At 39.9% G+C, this 22,815-nt stretch overlaps 1 protein-coding gene across 10 annotated transcripts in view; it reads left to right on the top strand.

The window, feature by feature from the left end:
* BCAS3 (BCAS3 microtubule associated cell migration factor) overlaps positions 1–22,815 on the top strand; it is a 576,417-nt gene that overhangs the window by 81,447 nt on the left and 472,155 nt on the right. For all 10 annotated transcript variants that reach the window (XM_022552784.3, XM_089900965.1, XM_089900966.1 and 7 more), the window contains exon 7: positions 5,201–5,273. In XM_022552784.3, coding sequence (XP_022408492.1) covers positions 5,201–5,273 — 73 coding nt within the window. The remainder of the gene's footprint in view (positions 1–5,200; positions 5,274–22,815) is intronic.

The raw sequence follows: 22,815 nt of genomic DNA, 5'->3' as shown, positions 1-22,815 counted from the left end.
TAAGAGTCCGCTTGCCAATGCAGGGGACATGGGTTCGAGCTCTGGTCTGGGAAGATTCCACGTGCTGTGGAGCAGCTAAGCCCGTGCGCCACAACTACTGAGCCTGCGCTCTAGAGCCCGTGAGCCACAATTAGTGAAGCCTGTGTGCTTGGAGCCTGTGCTCTGCAACAGGAGAAGCCACCACAGTAAGAAGCCCGCACACCGCAACTAAAGAAAGCCTGCATGCAGCAGCAAAGACCCAAGGCAGCCAAACATAAAGAAAAAAAAAATTACCATCTTTAAATCTTTACAAACTTTTTTTTTCCTGCCCAGCCGTGCCGCGCAGCATGCGAGATCTTAGTTCCCTGACCAGGGATTGAACCCGTGTCCCGTGGTCCCATGAAGTGGAAGCACAGAGCCCTAACCATTGGACGGCCAGGGAATTCCCGGCAAACTTTTAATTGTACCGCTTGGCAGTGTTAAGTGCATTCAAAGAACTCTGTACCCATTGAACACCAGCTCTCCATTTCTCTCTCCATCACTAGTCCCTGGTAATCACATTTTTCTTTCTGTTTCTAGGAATTGGACTACTTTAGATTCCCCATACAAGTGGAATAATAGAGTATTTGTCTTTTCATGAATAGTGTATTTCATTTAGCATAATGTCCTCAAGATTCATCTGTGTGTAGCATGTGACAGAATTTCCTTTTTAATATATACATTTTCTTTATCCAGTCATCATTTGATGGACATTTGTGTTGCTGCCACCTTTTGCTATTGTGAATGATTCTTTAGTGAACATGGGTGTTCAAGAGCTTGCTACATCTTTTTAAAATTAATATTTTAAGAGCATTTTTTTTTTTTTTTTGCGGTACGCGGGCCTCTCACTGTTGTGGCCTCTCCCGTTGCGGAGCGCAGGCTCAGCGGCCATGGCCCACGGGCCCAGCCGCTCCGCGGCATGTGGGATCTTCCTGGACTGGGGCACGAACCCATGTCCCCTGCATTGACAGGCGGACTCTCAACCACTGTGCCACCAGGGAAGCCCTAAGAGCATTTTTTAGATACCAGAATTGAGCAGAAAGTACAGAGTTGCTGTATATCTCCTGACCCCTCACATCTCACAACTTCCCCCACTATTCATACCCTGCACCACAGAGGTACCCACACTGACATCATTATCACCCCAAGTCCATAATTCTCATTAGGGTTCCCTATTGGTGTTGTACATTCAGTAGGTTTTGACAAATGCATAAGGACATGTATCCACCATTGTAGTGTCTGAACAGAATAGTTTTCCTGCCCTAAGCATCCTCTGCGCTCTACTTACTCATGCCTCCCTCCTTCTTAACCTCTGAAGACCACTCATCTTTTTTTTTTTGCAGTACGCGGGCCTCTCACTGTTGTGGTCTCTTCCGTTGCGGAGCACAGGCTCCGGACGCGCAGGCTCAGCGGCCATGGCTCACGGGCCCAGCCGCTCTGCGGCATGTGGGATCTTCCCGGACTGGGGCATGAACCCATGTCCCCTGCATCGGCAGGCGGACTCTCAACCACTGCACCACCAGGGAAGCCCACCATTCATCTTTTTACTGTCTCAGTATTTTTACTGTCTTTTGCCTTTTCCAGAGCCATTCAGTATGTATTTAAGTTTCTGCCATGTTTTTTCATGGCTTGATAGCTCATTTCATTTTAGTCCTGAGTCATATTCCGTTGTCTGGAGGTACCACAGTTTATTTATCCACTCATCTACTGAAGTGCATCTTGATTGCTTCCAAGTTTTGGCAACTGGGAACAAAGCTGATATAAATGTCCATGTGCAGGTTTTTGTGTAAACAAAGTTTTCAACTCCTTTGGGTAAATACCAAAGAGCATGATTGCTGGATCTTGTAGTAAGAGCATGTTTAGTTTAGTAAGAAACTGCCACACTGTCTTAGGATGTGGCTGTACCGTTTTGCATTCCCTCTAGCAATGATTGAGAGTTCTTGTTGGTCTGCATCCTTGTCAGCATCCGGTGTTGTTGTTTTTACATTTTGGCTGGTCTAGTATGTGTGGAGTGGTATCTTATTGTTGTTTTGATTTGAATTTCCCTGATGACCCGTGATGTGGAGCATCTTTTCATATGCTTATTGGCCATCTGTATATTTACTTTGGTTAAGTGTCTGTTCAGATCTTTTTCTCAGTTTTAAATTGGGCTGTTTGTATTCTTACTGTTTAGTTTTAAAAGTACTTTGTTATATTTGGGATAACACTCCTTTATCAGATGTGTCTTTTGCAAGTATTTCTCCAAGTCTGTGGCTTTTCGTCTCACTCTTGACATATGTACCTTTTTAAAGAGCATAAATTACATAATATTAAAAGAAAATATTTATCCTCTTTATTCTACCTTCCATTTAAAAATAACCTGCCTTCTGAGATATTACATATTTACCAGAAAGTTGCAAAAATACTACAGACAGGTCTTATGCACCCTCTGCCCAGCTGGTTACATCTTATATACAATATAAAAACCAGGAAACTGATGACATTGGTGGGATGTGTGCACATAGTTCCATGTCATTTTATCACATGTGTACATTCATGTAACCACTACCATAATCAAGATACAGATCTGTTTCATCACTACAGTAATCTCCCTGACACCATCTCCGTCCACCATCCCTAACCTTTGGGAATTTATCAGTCTGTTTTCCATCTCTGTACTAATTTTGTCATTTCAAGAGTATTACATAAGTGGATTTACACAGTATTGCTTTTTCACTTAGCACAAGTTTGTTGAGGTGTATCCAAGTTGTTTAGTGTATCAATAGTTAGTTCCTTCTTACTACTGATTAATATTTCATGGTGTAGAGGTAAAATTCATCTGCTGAAGGACATCAGGGATGATTTCACTTATTTTGCTGTTTAAAATAAATCTACTATGAAATTTGTGTACAAGTTTGTGTGGGTGTAGTTTTTATTTTTCTGGGATAAATGCCCAGTAGTATGATTGCTGGGATATATGGTAAGTGTATGTTTAGGTTTTTTGTTTCTGCTCTTTTAAAGAAACTGCCACACTCTTTTCTAAAGGGGCTGTACTATTTTATATTTCCACCAGGAATGTGTGAAAGATCTAAGTTCTCTGCATTTTTGTCAGCATTTGCTTTTTACATTTCCCTGGTAGCTAATGTTGTTGAAAATCTTTTCATTTGCATATCTGCTTTCCATATCTTATTTTCAGTGAAATATCTCATGTCTTTTGCCCATTTAAAGTTGGATTTTTGTTTTTTAGTTTTGAGTATGTTGAGATTATTTCATATATTCTAGATGGGTCCTTTGTCAAATATGTGTTTTACAAGTATTTTTTCCAATGTGTAGCTTGTTTTTAATTTTAATTATAGCCAACTTATTGCTTTTTTCGGTCTCATGGATCATATTTTCTGTGTCATGTCTGAGACCTCTTCACCAAACCCTAGGTCCTACAATTTTCTTTTGTTTTCTTCTAAAAGTTATATAGTCTTACATTTTAATCTCTGATCCATGTTGAGTTAATTTTAGGTAAGGTGTTTTATTTCCAGTTTTATTCTTTTCCTATGGGTATGCAGCTGCCTCAGGACCATTTGTTGAAATGGTTAAACGGCCGTATTCCACTTAATTGCCTTTACACCTCTTTCAAAAATCAGTTGACCATATTTGTTTGGGTCTGTTTCTGGATTGTCTTCTGTTCCATTAATCTGTGCATCTTCTGTCAGCTTTATATATCCGTTTACTTAGATTGTCTTTCATTTCCTGCATCAGCATTTTGTAGTTTTCAGTCTCTAAGTCCTGTATATATATTTTAGATTTATACCTGAGTATTTAATGTTCTTTTGAGAAGTTATTAATGGTATTGTATTTTTAATCTGGAATTCTGTGTGCTTGTTGCTAGTATATAGAAATACGGTTGATATTTTGTATGTTGATCTTGACTCTGGTGACCTTGCTGAGCTAACTCACTAGCTCTAAAAGTTTTTGCTGTTGTTGATTCCTTGGGATTTTCAATGTATCAATCATGTTATCTGAAAATAGGGAGTTTTATTTCTTCCTTTCTTATCTGTATGACTTTTTCCCCCTTTCTCTTCTGCTTCGTTGCCTTGTCTAGAACTTCCAGTACTATGCTGAATAGCAGTGGTGAGAGTAGAATCCTTACCTCGTTCTTGCAAGATTCTTGTTTGTCCTTGTTTGTTCTGTGAAAAATTTTGAAACATTTCATGGATTCTTTCCTCCTCTGTTTTTCTCTTTTCTCTCTTTTTAGAATTCCTACCTACGTACTGGAACTTTGAGGCTGTCCTTTAACATTTCTCTTGTGTATGTGTTTGTGTGTGTGTATAAATTAATGCTGTTTTTCTTTTTTTTTTTTTTTCGGTGTTTTTGCTGTGTTCTCTAGGAAACTTTCTCTGATGCTTGTGTTGAGTTTTTAAATAATATCTACCTTGTTTTTAACTTCCCAGAGCTCTTTTATTTTCTAAACGTCAGTTTTTCATTGCATTCTTATATTGCTTCATGCCTGAAATATCTTCTCATATTTTTAAAATTATTAATGATAGTTTCAAAATTTTTGATACTTTCTTCCTGTACAGAGTTAACCACTTTTCGAGGTGCTTGTACCTGTTTGTAAGCAGCAAACTAAAAAGCTGATTGCAAGCAATGTGTATGTGTTTGCCAACCTCTAACCTTATTGAGGGTGCTTTGGTTGTGCTGTTTCTTGGAGCTCTCTGGTTGACAATGTCTTTCAGTCTTTCTTCACAGACTGACTGATTTAATTTTTTTTCTAATACATTGCTATTCATTTTACTAGTCTTTTCTCAGGATTTTGCATTGTTGTGTGTTGAGAATGGCCTGAAATTTTGAAGTTTTTAAAGTTTCTGTTGTGACCTTTATTTAGTTTTGAAATCAAGTTATACAACTCTTAGATAATTAGTTGGTGGAATTGGGGGTGGTTTTCTGATTTCATGGTGAATGTGTATAAGATTGACGTTGCTAATTTTTAAAAAAGGTTTTTAAATGTTGGTTCAATTTTGAAAATAGTTATAAGTTTATTTATAGCTCTTCTAGTTTTTGTTCAGTCAACTGTATAAATATATCAATTTAAATGAATGTTTTGCTATCTCTTTAGCTGTAAATGTTTTGAGATAATGAAAATAATGGGAAATATACAAGAATACTTCTCAAAGTTTTATTTTACATTTTATTTCATGTTCCTTATCAGGTGCTCAAAAGTGTGACAACTTTGCTGAAAAAAGGCCCCTCCTTGGTGTTTGTAAGAGCACTGGATCTTCTGGGTAAGGAATTAAAAAAAATTTCTTTGAACCACTATTAAAATTTTGTATTATTTCAGAGGGGGAACTTTGATGTCTTCAAATCTTTGTTTACCATAAGAGTATGCTCTTACAAGACAGATGGGAAAGGAAATAAAAACATATTTAGGGTTTTTGTCACTCAGTCCTTGGGATTTTTCTGCTCACTGTTTTCTCAAATGTAGGGTGATAGCAAAACATGAAAGCAAGCCAGCAGTACCTCAGACTTCAGTCTTGAAATAAAAGATTAGCATCGTTAAGAAAAATGTGTTTCAGTTTATGTGTTTATTTAGTATTTATAGTGGCCTTCTACAGTGGATTAGAACTTACTATTAGGTCGTCGTCGTCGTCGTCGTCATCATCATCGTCGTCATCGTCACCACCACCACCATTAACATTTACTGTTGTTGTAGCTAGCATGTGCCTGACACTGTTCTAAAGGCATTCCATGAATTTTCTCTTTCATTTCTTTCAGCAATACTATGAAATAGATACTGTTCTTAGTCCCATTTTGCAGTTTAGAAACACTCAGGCGCTGAATTCACACAGTGGAGCTGTGGATTCAAACCCAAGCAGGCATTCTCTTAATTCCATGCTGATTACATTTGTGACCATGAGAGGACTATGGACAAAGATGATTAATGGTTATTACTCAGGAAGTCAGATTTTCCCCTGCTTTCTCTATATAGTAAATGAGAATATGTGCTTCTTAATGGCTTACGGTGATTTAGTTACCAGGTTTGTCGTGACCTTTTCACTATGTAATTCCAATTCAACCGCTGGTAAAATTGCAATGGCCTATACAAACCATGTAATTGAAAGTTACTGGGTAGGCAGTCCAGGGCTAGTGAAGTGTTTCTGTGATATGTCATTAATGACCTAGGTTCTTTCCATTTCTAGTTTTGACATCTTTTAGGATCTGACCCCTTCCCCTAATGATCTCAAGAAGGCTACTGTCTTTTCAGTTAGTGCCTCTCCTCCACTTGAACTCCTAGCTACAAGGTAAGCAGGGATATGATTATGGTTTTGTTAGTAAGGTAGAGGATCAAGATGAATATTAGGCTTGGCAACCAGTAGTCCCTGCTTTGTACTTTCAGCTGATAGTGTACACTCTAGGTCATGGATGCAGTGCAGAAGGGAAGAATGTGCTAGTGGTGTTACATGATTAGGTCTTGGAATCTTAATCGTTGCTTTCTGGGGAAATGGTTGGGCTACATACATGCATTACAAGGCAGTTTCCTTCCGGTGTAAATTTTTGGGTTGAAGTGGGCAAAAATTTACTTTGTGCTCATCACTCTGCCAGGTATGGGATGAGGATACAAAGCATGAAAACCAAATTCCGTGTCCCAAAGACTTAAGGATGTTGCTGAAAACAAAAACATAGCACACAGAAAATGATTCTGATATAATGATGTGTAATAGGAATTCAAAGAAGGTAGAGATCAGTGTGCATGGATTAATGGGAGATGGCCTCATGAGGAAGGCACAGCTTATGCTGGATCTAAAGGAATAAGAAAGTTTGGCAGTACATGAAGAAGACTAAGGACTTCCAAAGTACGTTATAAAGCTATAAAAGGGGAACAGACACTGGTATAAATATACTTAGGAAAGATGGAGGTTTGTGACTTAGAATGAAGTCCATCTGCAAAACAGGTAATAACAACCATTTCAGTGCTCTAGAACTCAACCAAAGGCTTCCAACAATGTGGAAAGTGTTTATGTTTGAGAAACCGGTAAATATTAAGCCATAACAGTGGCAATCTGTCACATTCATGCCCGGAAGCTGCTCCCATCACACTCCACCCTTTCCCCTTCCAACTTGCTTGATTTTCCAGGGTGTGCAATGTCATGATGATGCCCAGAAGCATTGTCCCTGGAAGTTATGGTCTTGGGGTCATGAGAGTTGTGCAGGCCCATGGCTCTTTTAGCCTAAAGTCATGGTTAGCTGAGGCTTCATGTAGGGGCAGAGGAGCCATGAAAGCATCCAGGGAAAGCTAAAAGCTGGAAGACTTGAAAATGTCTGCCTGTTGAACGTGTTCCTCTACCCACACATAGACCCTTTTGGAAAGGATGACAACCTTTATTGACTTAGGGTATTTGAGCAAATTCTCTGTCGAATCTTTGGCTAAATCACTAAGCTACTTAGACACAGGGGCAACCCCCAGGCAAGCAGGCTTTAAAATAAAAACAAGAATTAAAGAAAAGTAAAACTCAGCAGAGGCATTAGTAACTGCACATTGTGGAGGAAGAGAGATTTCCAGAATTCTTATACTATTTTATATAACATGTCTAGTTTTCAACATAAAATTATGATACATACCGAGAAATAGGAAAGTGTGATATACTGAGAAAAGTAGGTGATAGAAAGTGTTCCTGATTGTTTCCAATGTTAAAATTTGTAGACAGGGCCTTTAAAGCCGTTATTCTACATATGTTCTAAGAACTAAATGAACCGTTTCTGGAATGATAGGAAAGTATGATAACAGTGACTGAACAAATAGAGAATCTCAATAAGAAATTAGAAATTGTAGAAAAACCAAATGGAAATTCTGGAGTTGAAGAGAAAAAAGGTGAAATAAACTCTCTGGAAGAACGCAACACCATATTCAAGTCAGCACAAGTATCAGGGAACTGGTGTGTTGACAAGTGAGCTGAAAGGGAATGGGAACCAAGCAGAAGAGGGGAAACACCTGTGGTGAAAGAAAACCTTGTTGATTTCACTCTTCCTGGTGTTTAGGTCCCTGTAATTCAGGCGCACCCAGTCCTGTTGAAGCCCCACAAAAAGATGTGTTTACGGAAGGTGCTCAGCTACCTACTGAGTTTGGTTTGCAGGTTTTGAAAGATTTTCCATTCCTTAGCAACCCTGCTTAACTGTATGATTAAGGAGATTGTTTTTATTTTTACAGGATTCATTTATTGAGGTATCACTTTATCAAAAAATAAGACACAAAAGGAAGGGTTGTATATAGTAGGTGATGAGATGATTTATTGAGGGATGACCATGATGGTATGCAGGTTATATTAGTCAGGGTTCTCCGGAGAATCAGAACCAGTGGGATGTGGGATGTATGTGTGTGGGGAGGGAGGGAGTGGGGGATTGATTTTAAGAAATTGTCTCACATGATTGTGAGGGCTGCAGATCCAAAATCTGGAGACTGAGGGGAAGAGTTATAATTTCAATCCAAAGACAGAATTCCCTCTTCCTCCAAGGAAGTCAATGTTTTAAAATTTTATTAGAACTTTGAACTGATTGGATGAGTCCCACTCACATTATGAAGCATAATCTGCTTTACTCAAACTGCTGATTGAAATGTTAGTCTTACATAAAAAAATACCTTCAGAGAAACATCTAGAATAATATTTGACCAAATCTGGTTATTGTGGCCTAGCCAAGTTGACACATTAATGACCACAGGGGCGATGAATATAGTTCTGATTAAAATAGCATTTGTGGAACTTCCCTGGTGGCGCAGTGGTTAAGAATCCGCCTGCCAATGCAGGGGGCACGGGTTTGAGCCCTGGTCTGGGAAGATTCCCTCATGCCACGGAGCAGCTAGGCCCCTGTGCTGAAACTACTGAACCTGCACTCTAGAGCCTGCGAGCCACAACTGCTGAGCCCGCATGCCTAGAGCCCGTGCTCCACAACAAGAGAAGCCACTGCAATGAGAAGCCTGCACACCACAACGAAGAGTAGCCCCCGCTCGCCACAACTAGAGAAAGCCCATGGGCAGCAATGAAGGCCCAATGCAGCAACCCCCCCGCCCCCAAAAAAATAGCATTTGCTGGGCTTCCCTGGTGGCGTAGTGGTTGGGAATCCGCCTGCCAAGGCAGGGGACACGGGTTCGAGCCCTGGTCTGGGAAGATGCCACATGCTGTGGAGCAACTAAGCCCGTGCACCACAACTGCTGAGCCTGTGCTCTAGAGCCCACAAGCCACAACTTCTGGGCCCATGTGCCACAACTACTGAAGCCCATGCACTGCAACGAAGAGTGGCCCCAGCTCTCCGCAATTAAAGAAAGCCCGTGAACAGCAACGAAGACCCAACACAGCCAAAAATAAATTTATTAAAAAAAATAGCATTTACCTATTTCAAAAAAGTCTATTGTAGGCACTCATTTCCCCTGTCCCATTTCTGCTCATTAATTTATTTCTAGTAGGAGAATCATTCTGGAAAGAGACTGCTATATGTCTGTATCATTTGCTGGGTTGTTTTAAGAATGGTTATTGGGCTTCCCTGGTGGCGCAATGGTTGAGAATCTGCCTGCTAATGCAGGGGACACGGGTTCGAGCCCTGGTCTGGGAGGATCCCACATGCCGCGGAGCAACTAGGCCTGTGAGCCACAACTTCTGAGCCTGCGCGTCTGGAGCCTGTGCTACACAACAAGAGGCCTCGATAGTAAGAGGCCCGCGCACCGCGATGAAGAGTGGCCCCCACTTGCCACAACTAGAGAATGCCCTCGCACAGAAACGAAGACCCAACACAGCAAAAATAAATTAATTAATTAATAAACTCCTACCAACATCTTAAAAAAAAAGCCTTATAAAAAAAAAAGAATGGTTATTGATAAATGCAAAGATATTTTCTTCTTGTTGTTTTTGTTTTGTTGTTTTTGTTTGTTTGCTTTTTTCTTTTGGCTGCGTTGGGTCTTTGTTGCTGCATGGGCTTTCTCTAGCTGTGGTGAGCAGGGGCTACTCTTCGTTGTGGTGGGCAGACTTCTCATTGCAGTGGCCTCTCTTGTTGTGGAACACAGGCTCTAGGAGCGCAAGCTTCAGTAGTTGCGGCACGTGGGCCCCATGGTGTGTGGGCTTGAGTAGTTGTGGCTCCACGGCTCTAGGTCGCGTGGGCTTCAGTTGTGGTGTGCAGGCTCAGTAGTTGTGGCTCATGGGCTCTAGAGCGCAGGCTCAGTAGTTGTGGCACACGGCTTGGTTGCTTCGCAGCATGTGGGATCTTCCTGGGTTCGAAGCTGTGTCCCCTGCATTGGCAGGCTAATTCTTAACCACTGTGCCACCAGGGAAGTCCTCCTTGGTTTTAAGCACAGTGCCTTCTAACTAGCAGGCTCTCAAAAATATTTATTTTTTGCTAAATGAATTTTAGTAAGCTTGCTTAGTAACACTTTTTTATGGTTGAGAAAATGTCTTAATCTGAGGAACCACATCTCCTGAACCTGGGTGTTGATGTCTTCTTCAGAGCCTGTGGTGAACAAAATTTTAGGACCCCCTTCACCCTTTGGAGACGTACAAGACATGTCTGTTGCTGTTCATTTCCGTGGCAAATGCTTTATTGAGCACAAGGTGCTTTGGACACTGTCAGTTGCTTATACTCACAATTAATGCCACTTAGTTCTTCTTAGGAAAGTTCAGTAAAATTTCCTTTTGATGTATAAATTTTCATATTTATATTAAGTTTATAATAACTTTTCAAAGAAAGGGGGGGAATTACTATGGAAATAATCGCAGTCCTTCCTCATTTTTTATCCTTTAGTCCTTCCTCATATTTTTATCCTACACACATTACACTTAGCCCACAGTTTTTAATACTGGCTGTTACTGCATTCATGACAGTCATTAAAATGCCATTTATTTTTATATTCTAGTATTGTTGTCTTTTTTTGTGTGTATGTGTCTATGTAGAGAGAAAGAGAGAGGGAGAGGGAGAAGGGGAGAGAGACAGATACACTGTTTCATAATCATTCCAGATAAGCCATTTAAGTGCTTGGTGGGACATAATGTTTATTGTGCTACTGATCCAGGGATTAAGTCAGTGCCTTGTGTAATAATTTGAGGGAGGGAGGAGAAGTATGGACAGTGTACTAAGGAATATACACTTTCTTAGGAAATGAAAGCTCATTGTGTATTACATGCTAAACTGTTCCAGTAATGCAGTTTTTTGTGGTTAGGATTTTGTTGGGTATTATGAATAATTGCAAAAGAGTAACGTTATTCAACAGCTGACTGCAGACCTTGAAGAATGTTTAATCCAATATAATATCATCACGTTATTGGAGTGAAGATGTGATCTTTACATAGAGAGAATCATACAATACTGGCAGTGGAAAGAACCTTGAAACCACGTAAGATATATGCTACAGATAAAGGAAGTCTTATCCAGAGACTCACATCATATATCCATTTGGTGGTGGGAAATTCTCGTGAGAGTGAGAAAATTTCCCTCAGAAACAGACTTACAGAGAACAAACCAGTGATTACCAGAGGGGAGCAGGGTGGGAGAAGTGGTGAAATAGGTGAAGGGGATTAAGAGGTACAAACTACCAGTTGTAAAATAATTAAGATACAGGGATGTAATATACAACACAGAATAAAGTTCAGATTTTATAATAACTTTGTATGGTGTATAATCTATAAAAGTATTGAACCACTGTGTTGTACACCTGAAACGAATATTGAAAGCCAACTATGCTTCAATTAAAAGAGTGAGAGGGACTTCCCTGGTGGTCCAGTGGCTAAGACTCCCAATGCAGGGGGCCCAGGTTCAATTCCTGGTCAGGGAACTAGATCCCACATGCCGCAACTAAGAGTTTGCTAGCCTCAACTAAAGATTCTGCATACTGCAACGGAAAAGATCCTGCATGCTGCAACGAAGATCCCACACATGGCAACGAAGATCCCACACGTGGCAACGAAGATCCCGCATGCCACAACTACGACCTGACGCAGCCAAATAAATAAATAAATATTAAAATAAAATAAAATGAAAGTGTGAGAAAATTTCTTTATTTCAATTTGTTAGGAATCCCTTATCTCTTATTAAATAAGCGCTCTATGGCCATATTTCCAAGATTGAATTTTAATAATCAGAGAGATTAAGATTTTGGCAACCAAAGACATCTTAAATTTACCTTGAAAAAAGCTAATTAATTTTAATAGCTGCATAGGAATGAAGACTTAATTTCAAAATTAAGGACTGTTCATTAAATATGATACAGTTAGTTCACAGTATTAATAGTTTTGCAGTTTGTTACCAATTGCTAAAAAAGGTCATTTTGGATTGACAGAATTCTGTGGGACTGGTTTTCATTTATTTATTTATTTAATTTTCTTGAAGTCTAGTTGATGTACAGTGTTGTGCCATTCTCCGCTGTACAGCACAGTGACTCAGTTATACACATAGAGACATTCTTAGGGCTGGTGTTTGTTAGACACTGATCTAAAGCAGCAGTTATTTAGGTGGAGGTTAAGCACAGTTTCACTGTCCTGAAGTGTTGCTGAAGAGAGTTTATTTCAACTTGTGTCTAAAATAAATAAGGGTTATGTTAAATAGAACTAGAAGGGAGGTTGCTTGGGATACTAAGTATCTGACATTTCTTCTTGTCATGAAATGTCACAGAGCTGTTACATACGATGCCCTTGTTTTAACGGATTTTCATCCTGTTGTGTTGTGAGGTCTGATGGAATCACAGTTTGGGCTGGCATTACTTGTGCAGATACAAAAAAGAGGTTTATGCCATTCTTCCAGTCTTTGGTGCTCTAACACATGAGCTTTTTGAGTAATTCCTTGGCCTTCCTTCAAGTACCCAGTCTTTCACTTGTTCATCTCACTGGCCTTTTACATTTCTGTGGGTGTTCTGCGTTTTCTTCTAGCTCTCTGCATGGCCTTGTGACTCTCTTTACTGCTTTCAAAGACTGGACTTTTACATCTTTGATATACCATTTATGCTGGAAGCTGCCACCCGGGCACAGAGGTTTTTAATGAGATGGGTCAGGATAGTGGGGTGTCCAATATCGTGGATTGTTCATGGACCTCTTGACTTTAGTATTGTCTTGGAACCACCAGAGCCCTCAGAGCATGACAGAGCACACCCTGTTTATCTGATTATGGATGTAATAAAACCTTAAGGAAATAAGATGACATTACTGTAACAGGTAAAAGTTATTTTTTAATGTATTTATTTAAAAATATAGTATCTAAACTATGGACACCAGTTAGTGGTGTGTTCTAAGATTGTTTTTATAGACATTGTTGTATATTTCCTTGTGAGCCTGAAATTGGTACAAATTTCAAATGGCCCACCAAAATGGTTATATGTAGGTGACTAAGCCAAAGGAATCCTGCTTTAATTTTTTGAAGAACTACTATTTTTTTTCTTGCTATTAACGTGATATTTGTATTCCTGAAAACCTGTCCTGTTAGGGTCCTAGCTAGAAATAGAAGATATACTCAAACTGGGTAATTTGAGGAGAGTTTAAATAAAGTGAATAGGAGCTGAGACCCTTTACCATTTCTAAGCAAGGGGTGAGAGCCATTAGCAGAACCTCCAATGAGAGCCCTATCAAGATGTTTACCTGACAGGAGCTGTGGCCTCTGGTGGAGAGATTCGGTCCATCTTCAATAACCTGACAGTGGAGCAGCCAGGGGTGTCCCCGCCTTACTGTCATTTCTCCAGATGACTCTCTCAGGCTGAGCCCAGCCAGAAGCTGGAGGTTCTGAAGGTTCAGGGAGCCCATGGATGCAATCCGTTTGATATGTGCCAGCCTCCCAAGGCAGGGAGCTGGGTGCCTTGAAAGCAGAGTATTTACAGGGGCAGCATGCTTATTATATTCTGCAAAATTGCACCCTAAAACTGAGGTTATGGGGAAAACAGATATGGAGAAAGTTTATACAATGGTGTAATCACAGCAGTAGTCCTGATTAAAATTTAAAAAGGAATGTTAATATTAATTTTAAAATTACTAGTAAATATGGAATTTTACCTTAAAAAGAAGGCCAAGGAGCCTTGATGGAATGGGGGTATAAGAAGGAGTTGAGACTGTTAAGTGAGAGCGGTAAGAACAAAATGGACAAAGACCAGGTGGAAATAAGCTATAACATTTCTTGTTGCCTAAGCACATGGTCAAACTGAGCCATGACAAACCTGGTCCCTCCTGGTTTTCTGTATTCAACTGAGCTAGTGAACTCTGTGTTCAAAATATACTTTGTATGTTGTATTGTAACACGAACGACTAAGTGCTGTCAATTTTATTAATACCACTTCCTGTATTAATACTACTGATGTCACTCCTCATTCAGAATCATAAATTTTAGCAGACTCTGATGTGTTTGTATACACTTTTAACAGCTTTACGAGGTGTAATTGATATGCAATAAACTATATTCTTTTTTAAAAAATAAATTTATTTATTTTTGGCTGCGTTGGGTCTTCGTTGCTGTGTGCAGGCTTTCTTTAGTTGCGGCGAGCAGGGACTACGCTTTGTTGCTGTGCGTGGGCTTCTCATTGCGGTGGCTTCTCTCGCTGCGGAGCACGGGCTCTAGGCATGCACGCTTCAGTAGTTGTGGCTCGTAGGCTCTAGAGCTCAGGCTCAGTAGTTGTGGCCCATGGGCTTAGTTGCTCTGCAGCATGTGGCATCTTCCCAGACCAGGGCTCAAACCTGTGTCACCTGCATTGGCAGGTGGATTCTTAACCACTGCGCCACCAGGGAAGCCCCTAAAAGTGTACAGTTTTATATGTTTGGCATATGTATACGCCTATGAAGCCATTGCCACAAACAAGATAATGAATATAACTATCACCCCCAAAGGTTCCTCATGTCTCCTTATAATTTTTCCCTCCCAACTCCTTTTCTTCAAATAACTACTGATCTGGTTTCGGTCATTGTAGATTAATTTGCATTTTCCGGAGTTTTATGTAAGTGGAATCATATAGTATGTACTTTTTTTGGTCTGGCTTCTCTTACGACGCATATTTATTTTGAGATTCATTCATGTTGTTGCATTTCTCATTAGCTCATTCACCTTTATGGCTGAGTAGTATCGTACTATATGAGTGTACCATAATTTGGTTATCTATTCACCTGTTGATGGGTATTTTGGTTGTTTCTAGGTTTTGGCTTTTACAGGTAACGCTGCTTTGAACCTAATGTTCAAGTCTTTGTATAGACATATGCTTTCTTTTCTCTTGGTCAAATATATACAAGTAGAATGACTGAATCACATGTTAGATGTATGTTTTTCAAAGTGGTTGTCCCATTTTACATTCCTACCATCAATATAGGAGGTTTCTAATTCCTCTACTTCCTCACCAGCCCTTGACTATATCAGCCTTTTAAATTTTAACCATTCTAATAAATATGTAATGGATTCTCATTATGGTTTCTATTTGTACGTCCCCCATTTTTTGTTATTCTCAACCCTCAATTCAATTAACTCTTCTTTCATGAGAAATAGGTTATTGTCCTAAGCCAGTATGATTTCTAGTGGTTTGGCATACAGCATTAGATGCATGAACCATATTATCTCTTCCTTTGTGTACCTAGTGAGAAGGATGATGTAGTAGCACCTAATGACTGTAGTCTGTTGTTTATGGTCACTACTTCCATGTGTTTTGGAGCATTCTTTTTTATTTTATTTATTTATTTTTGGCCGTACCACGCTGCGCAGCATTCAGGATCCTAGTTCCCCGACCTGGGATCGAACCCATGCCCCCTGCAGCGGAAGCGTGGAGTCTTAACCACTGGACTGCCAGGGAAGTCCCTTTTGGAGAATTCTTGATTTTAGCTTTTATTTTGTCCCAATCAGTTTTTCTCTGCAACTTAAAAAATTTTTTTTGGCTGCATTGGGTCTTTGTTGCTGCATGCGGGCTTTCTCTGGTTGCGGCGAGCGGGGGCTACTCTTCATTGCAGTGCATGGGCTTCTCATTGCTGTGGCTTCCCTTGTTGTGGAGCATGGGCTCTAGGCGTGTGGGCTTCAGTAGTTGTGGCACATGGGCTCAGTAGTTGCGGCTCGCGGGCTCTAGAGCACAGGCTCAGTAGCAGTGGAGCATGGGCTTACTTGCTCCGTGGCATGTGGGATCTTCCCGGACCGGGTCTTGAACCTGTGTCCCTTGCATAGGCAGGCGGATTCTTAACCACTGTGCCACCAGGGAAGCCTTCTGCTACAACTTTTAATGTGTGTTTTGAGAGCAAGAGCTTTATGAGTCCCCAAAAGGTTGAAAAATTGGTGAGGAGATGGTGCAGGTACAAGGGAAGCAAAGGAAAAAAGCTTTAATAATTAAGCAAAAGATGGTCTTATAAAGAGGATTGAAAATGGACATAGAATTTAAAAAGTATATTTTCTTTAGAATTAGCTCACTCCACTGAACTGGTTGTATGTTCTAGAAAATTGCATTGTGTTGTGAGAAGGAGTCATGTTTTTTGAGAAACTTAAAAATAAATGTATATAATACATTAAATGGAGAATGAAACCAGTGGTGGATTAACATTATCAAACTATGAGGCAGCTGCCAGTCTTCCACCTTGGACTTTTTTTCAAAGATCCTTCTTCTTCTTTTTTTTTTTTTCTTTTGTTTGTGGACAAGGTGCTCCATTTATTTTTGCATATACAGATTTTGTGTACGAAGCCACAAAGCATTTTTTTTAACATCTTTATTGGAGTATAATTGCTTTGCAATGGTGTGTTAGTTTCTGTTGTAAACAAAGTGAATCAGCCAAACGTATACATATATCCCCATATCCCCTCCCTCTTGTGTCTCCCTCCCTCCCATCCTCCCTATCCCAGCCCTCTAGGTGGCCGCAAAGCACGGACCTCATCTCCCTGTGCTATGCAGCTGCGTCCCACTAGCTATCTGTTTTACTTTTGGTAGTGTATATATGTCCATGCTACTCTCTCACTTCGTCCCAGCTTACCCTTCCCTATCCCCATGTCCTCAAGTCCATTCTCTACGTCTGTGTCTTTATTCCTGTCCTGCCCCTAGGTTCATCAGAACCATTTTTTTTTTTTTAGCTTCCATATATACGTGTTAGCATACGGTATTTGTTTTTCTCTTTCTGACTCACTACGCTCTGTATGACATGACAAACTCTAGGTCCATCCACCTCACTACAAATAACTCAGTTTCATTTCTTTTTATGGCTGAGTAATATTCCATTGTATATATGTGCCACATCTTCTTTATCCATTCATCTCTCGATGGACGCTTAGGTTGCTTCCATGTCCTGCTATTGTAAATAGTGCTGCAAGGAACATTGTGGTACATGACTCTTTTTGAATTATGGTTTTCTCAGGGTATATGCCCCGTAGTGGGATTGCTGGGTCATATGGTAGTTCTATTTTTAGTTTTTTAAGGAACCTCCATACTGTTCTCCATAGTGGCTGTAACAATTTACATTCCCACCAGCAGTGCAAGAGGGTACCCTTTTCTCCACACTGTCTCCAGCATTTATTGTTTGTGGATTTTTTGATGATGGCCATTCTAACTGGTGTGAGGTGATATCTCATTGTGGTTTTGATCTGCATTTCTCTAATGATTAGTGATGTTGAGCATCTTTTCATGTGTTTGTTGGCAATCTGTCTATCTTCTTTGGAGAAATGTCTATCTTTATTGGAGTATAATTGCTTTACAATGGTGTGTTAGTTTCTGCTTTATAACAAAGTGAATCAGTTATACATATACATATGTTCCCATATCTCTTCCCTCTTGCTTCTGGGTTGTTTGTTTTTTTGATATTGAACTGCATGAGCTACTTCAAATTTTGGAGATTAATCCTTTGTCAGTTGCTTTGTTGGCAAATATTTTCTCCCATTCTGAGGGTTGTCTTTTCATCTTGTTTGTGGTTTCCTTTGCTGTGCAAAAGCTTCTAGGTTTCATTAGGTCCCATTTGTTTATTTTTGTTTTTATTTCCATTTCTCTAGGAGGTGGGTCAAAAAGGATCTTGATGTAATTTATGTCATAGGGTGTTTTGCCTATGTTTTCCTTTAAGAATTTTATAGTGTCTGGCGTTACATTTAGGTCTTTAATCCATTTTGAGTTTATTTTTGTGTATGGTGTTAGGGAGTGTTCTAATTTCATTCTTTTACATGTAGCTGTCCAGTTTTCCCAGCACCACTTATTGAAGAGGCTGTCTTTTCTCCCTTGTATATTCTTGCCTCCTTTAAAAGATCCTTCTTTTATGGCTAGATCAGATTGTCTGTTAAAAACTTTAGAGTTATAGTGTAAAGGAAAAGATACTTCCTGTCAAACATGTCAGATTCTGATATTGAATATCCATCTGAAAGTAGATCACCTGAAAGTAGATTCGCCTTTCAAGAAAAGACCTTCTCAGTATGGAGAACAGTATGGAGGTTCGTTAAATAACTAAAAATAGAACTACAGTACGACCCAGCAATCCCACTACTGGGCATATATGCTGAGAAAGCCATAATTCAAAAAGGGTCATGTACCAGAATGTTCATTGCAGCACTATTTACAATAGCCAGGACATGGAAGCAACCTAAGTGCCCATTGACAGATGAATGGATAAAGAAGATGTGGCATATATACACAATGGAATATTACTCAGCCATAAAAAGAAAGGAAATTGAGTGATTTGTTGTGAGGTGGATGGACCTAGAGTCTGTCATACAGAGTGAAGTTAGTCAGAAAGAGAAAAACAAATACCGTATGCTAACACATATATATGGAATCCCCCAAAAAAAGGTTCTGAAGAACCTAGGGGCAGGACAGGAATAAAGACACAGATGTAACGAATGGGCTTGAGGACACGGGGAGGGGGAAGGGTAAGCTGGGACGAAGTGAGAGAGTAGCATGGACATATGTACACTACCAAATATAAAATAGATAGCTAGTGGGAAGCAGCTGCATGGCACAGGGAGATCAGCTTGGTGCTTTGTGACCACCTAGAGGGGTGGGGTAGGGAGGGTGGGAGGGGGACGCAAGAGGGAGGGGATATGGAGATATATGTACACGTATAGCTGATTCACTTCGTTATACCGCAGAAACTAACACACCATTGTAAAGCAGTTATACTCCAATAAAGATGTTAAAAAATAAAGAAAGAAAGCAAAGACCCTCTGGCACCCTTCTTTATCAACAGCCACTTATAATAAAGTCTTTCTACTTTGACTAGTGTGATAAACTTCCATTATTTTAAAATTAAAATATAAATTTTAATTAAATATAGATTTGAAAATCTATATTTTCAAATTAGTGTTTCTCATGTAAACACACTTTCATATTCAACTAATATATTTTTCTCTCTCTGTAAAGATACGGATTGAGATAGAACTCATTCCAGTTTTTCCCATTAAAAGTAATGGAAATGATTTTCCACTTAATGCCTTTTCATTTAGTGGCAGAGCTTTCAGGAACAAATTAAAGTCACTAAGTGAGGCTTGCATATTTGGGTTATAGTTTTCTATTTTGTGGGGCTTGGGGGAATATTTTCATTAAGATGAAATTCTGGTTTTTCTTCTGGTAGTTTTGTGTGAATGTTGCTATTACTTTTTTTTTCCTTCATGATATACTCAGTATGACTTTTCTGGGGCAGTATTAATAATCATTTTTATAGAGGTTAAGGGTTGTGGTTGGAGGGATTTGGGTCTTTACCTGGTTTCCTAGTGGGAGTGTGTCTTTTTCTGTAGGTATAGGGAAGTACAGGGTTTCTTTAATAAGTGGTATCTTGGTGCAATGGCTTCAGTCCTTCCTGTGGTTTTCTTGTAATACCCTTACTTTCAGCTCATTTCTTCTATTTTTCCTTCACTGGTAAGTTCCCACAGATACATCCCATGTCTGATGTGATTCCTCTCAGATGCTTTCCCTCTGACAAGCATCTCTGGTCCTGCACACACCCTCATCCTCCTACTTTTGATTCATTAGTAGCCAAGGCTTTGAGCCAACTGATCTTAGACCTGTTTGTAGCATTTCCCTACTCAGGGTGAGACCCACTTGCTTCTGGGTGTAAATCTTAGGTGATTTTATCTATGCCCCACCACTAGTAGGACTATTGCATTCTCTCCTTGTTTTCCAAGTAATCTCCGCTTTGCTGCCAGCCAGCAGAGAAGGCTTTGCCAGTTTTGAATCATGATCCCTGCGGCCCCCGTGGCGCCCCCGCCCCGCCCCGTAAATGTTATTTAAAGTTCTTGGCTTTTCTCTCTCATCCCTCTCATAGTTAAGATGTAGTGTGATTTCAGGGTGATTTCATTTGCTTTTCTTGTTGATAGGTGGTGTTTTTCAAAGACATTTGGAGATTCAGAGTTAGGTGGCCTTATATACATGCACAAACACATTTGTAAAGATATTTGAGTTGCATTGTTCTTATCTGCACCTTGCTTGTTTTTACCTCTTACTAATATATTATGGCATATTTTAATTTAATGGTGAATATTGGTGCTACCTTATTATGTATACTATCCCATTTAATACATATTCCGTTAATATACATATTTTAAAATGTTAGTTATAAATGGAAAGAACTTAAAGCTTAAAATAGGCCATCATGTGCTGCCACCATATCTAAGAATTTCTTGTTCAGCTTTTTAAGATTTTGTGTCAGAGAATGCTGGTAAGCAAAGAAGAAAAAAGCACTTCTGAAAGGTTTGTTTCCTATACTGTCTGATTCAAAACTTGTTGAGAACAGAAATTAGCCACAGATTTTATTAAAACGGGACCATCTCTCCCGCCATTTAATTACTGCATGTGTTTCCTGTGGCCACGTTGCAAAGAGGTGTGTTTTCCAAGAGGTACATCTAATTCTTGTTGTATGGTTCTACCTGATTTTAATAGAGGTTCTTAGGGAATGAATCCACATCAATTTTTGAACCTTTATTCAGAAAGTAAGTATTGAAATCCCATCATTACAATGACCTGGGAGAATGATGATGTCTCTTTTCTTGGGATGTGTTATATGTGTTATCACTTTTCCTTAGGATCTGTACACCTAAGTTATTAGCTGGCTAGAAATTCTCTTCATGTACTGTTTAAGCAGATTTGGCTATTAAACACTTGAAACATGGTTGGTGCCAATGGAATGCTGATATTGTGGATATATTAAGTTAAATATATTAAAATTAATATATTTTAACATGGCTACTAACGTGGCTACTAGAAAATTAAAAATTACACGTGTAGCTCATTTTGTCTTTCTTTTGGACTATGTTGCTCTCACCTTGCTTTTGGCTAGGGGTATACATTTGGACTCTTTCTGATTACCTCTTTGTGGAAAACTATCATGATTTGTTATTACATGTACAGATCTATAGATTCATCAATCCTTTGCTATTAGCCAGGAAATTTTACAGGAATTCCTAAAAATCTGACAAAGCAAAGATTGCCAGAGAATAGTAGTCTGTAATGTATAGTTGAAGAAGGAGGCCTTTATTAAAAAGAAATTTTGACATTATGATATTCTGGATGATGGTGGGCCTTCAGTGGCAGCTTTTGTTGTGTTAATCTAATTTATTTTATTATTTTTATTTTTGGCTGTGCTGGGTCTTCGTTTCTCTGAGAGGGCTTTCTCTAGTTGTGGCAAGCAGGGGCCACTCTTCATCGCGGCGCGCGGGCCTCTCACTATCGCGGCCTCTCGTTGCGGAGCACAGGTTCCAGACGCGCAGGCTCAGTAGTTGTGGCTCACGGGCCTAGTTGCTCCGCGGCATGTGGGATCCTCCCAGACCAGGGCTCGAACCCCTGTCCCCTGCATTGGCAAGCAGATTCTCAACCACTGCACCACCAGATAAGCCCCCTGGCAGGGGTTCTTTAGACCCAACCAAGTTGTCAATTACTTGCCGCGCAGTCTTAATTTGGATGTTCGGTGGTCGTCTGGGTGGATCTTTTCAAGTCCAAAGAGATAGAACAATAGGAGAATGGGTGGATCTTTTCAAGTCCAAAGAGATAGAACAATAGGAGAATGAGAAAGACTGAGGGGGAAAAGCCTTGGCCTCAGTGCGCTTCTTCGCGGCCAGAGAACTTGTCTCTGCCAGATCCTGCAGGCGACGTCAGCTGCCACTTAACGGGCTACTTGAATCTACATGGCTCAGGATAAGTCCCAGCCACCCTTCAGAGGGGAGCCATAGCCCAATAGGCGGATCGAGATTATGGCCTTTGAGGCCCCGCATTGGGTGCCAGAAAAGATGTTGCAGGAAAGAGAGAGGGGGCGCAAGAGGATGGTCACATCCCAAGTCATGTCCGAGTCCCTGGGATGGCCGCCAAGTGTGGGTTCTTGGCTTTGTGCAGGCAAGAATTCAAGAGCAAGACGTAGTAAAGTGAAAGAAGGTTTATTCAGGGAGATACACGCTCCATAGACAGAGTGTGGGCCATCTTGGAAGGCAAGAGGCCTGTTGTGTTAATCTAAAAGAAACTCTACCTATAGCGATATTTACATTTAATGGATCTGGTTTTCATTTTGGGTTCTCTCATTTCCTTTCTGTATGCATTTAGCCTAAGGTAGGTACTCTGTGGTGTTCATTGACACTCCTGAATCCATGGATAGAAGTATAGAACCCTGGAAGGAACAGAGATTTGGGGTCACACAGACCTAGATATGAATTACTAGAGTGAAATTATTCAACAGTTCTCAGGCTCAGTTTCCTTATGTGTAATGTGGTGCTCATACACAGCTTCGTGCTAGGTCCTAGTGAGGATTGAATGTGACAATATTTTCAGATATTTAGTACAATGTCAAGCCCATATTAGGTGCACCTCATATTATTTGGTCAGAAAGATACGAAGGGTATCCAGGGAACACTCTTTACTAGGAATTTCTTTTCGTGTATATATATATGAAGAACTATATATATATAATA

This window comes from Delphinapterus leucas, chromosome 19, assembly GCF_059928025.1.
Source record: "Delphinapterus leucas isolate spDelLeu-1000000601 "Yukka" chromosome 19, BTC_Dleu_Yukka2, whole genome shotgun sequence".
NCBI lineage: Eukaryota > Metazoa > Chordata > Mammalia > Artiodactyla > Monodontidae > Delphinapterus > Delphinapterus leucas.
The sequence above is the reverse complement of the archived record's forward strand: the minus strand, read 5'-3'. Positions and strand labels throughout refer to the sequence as shown.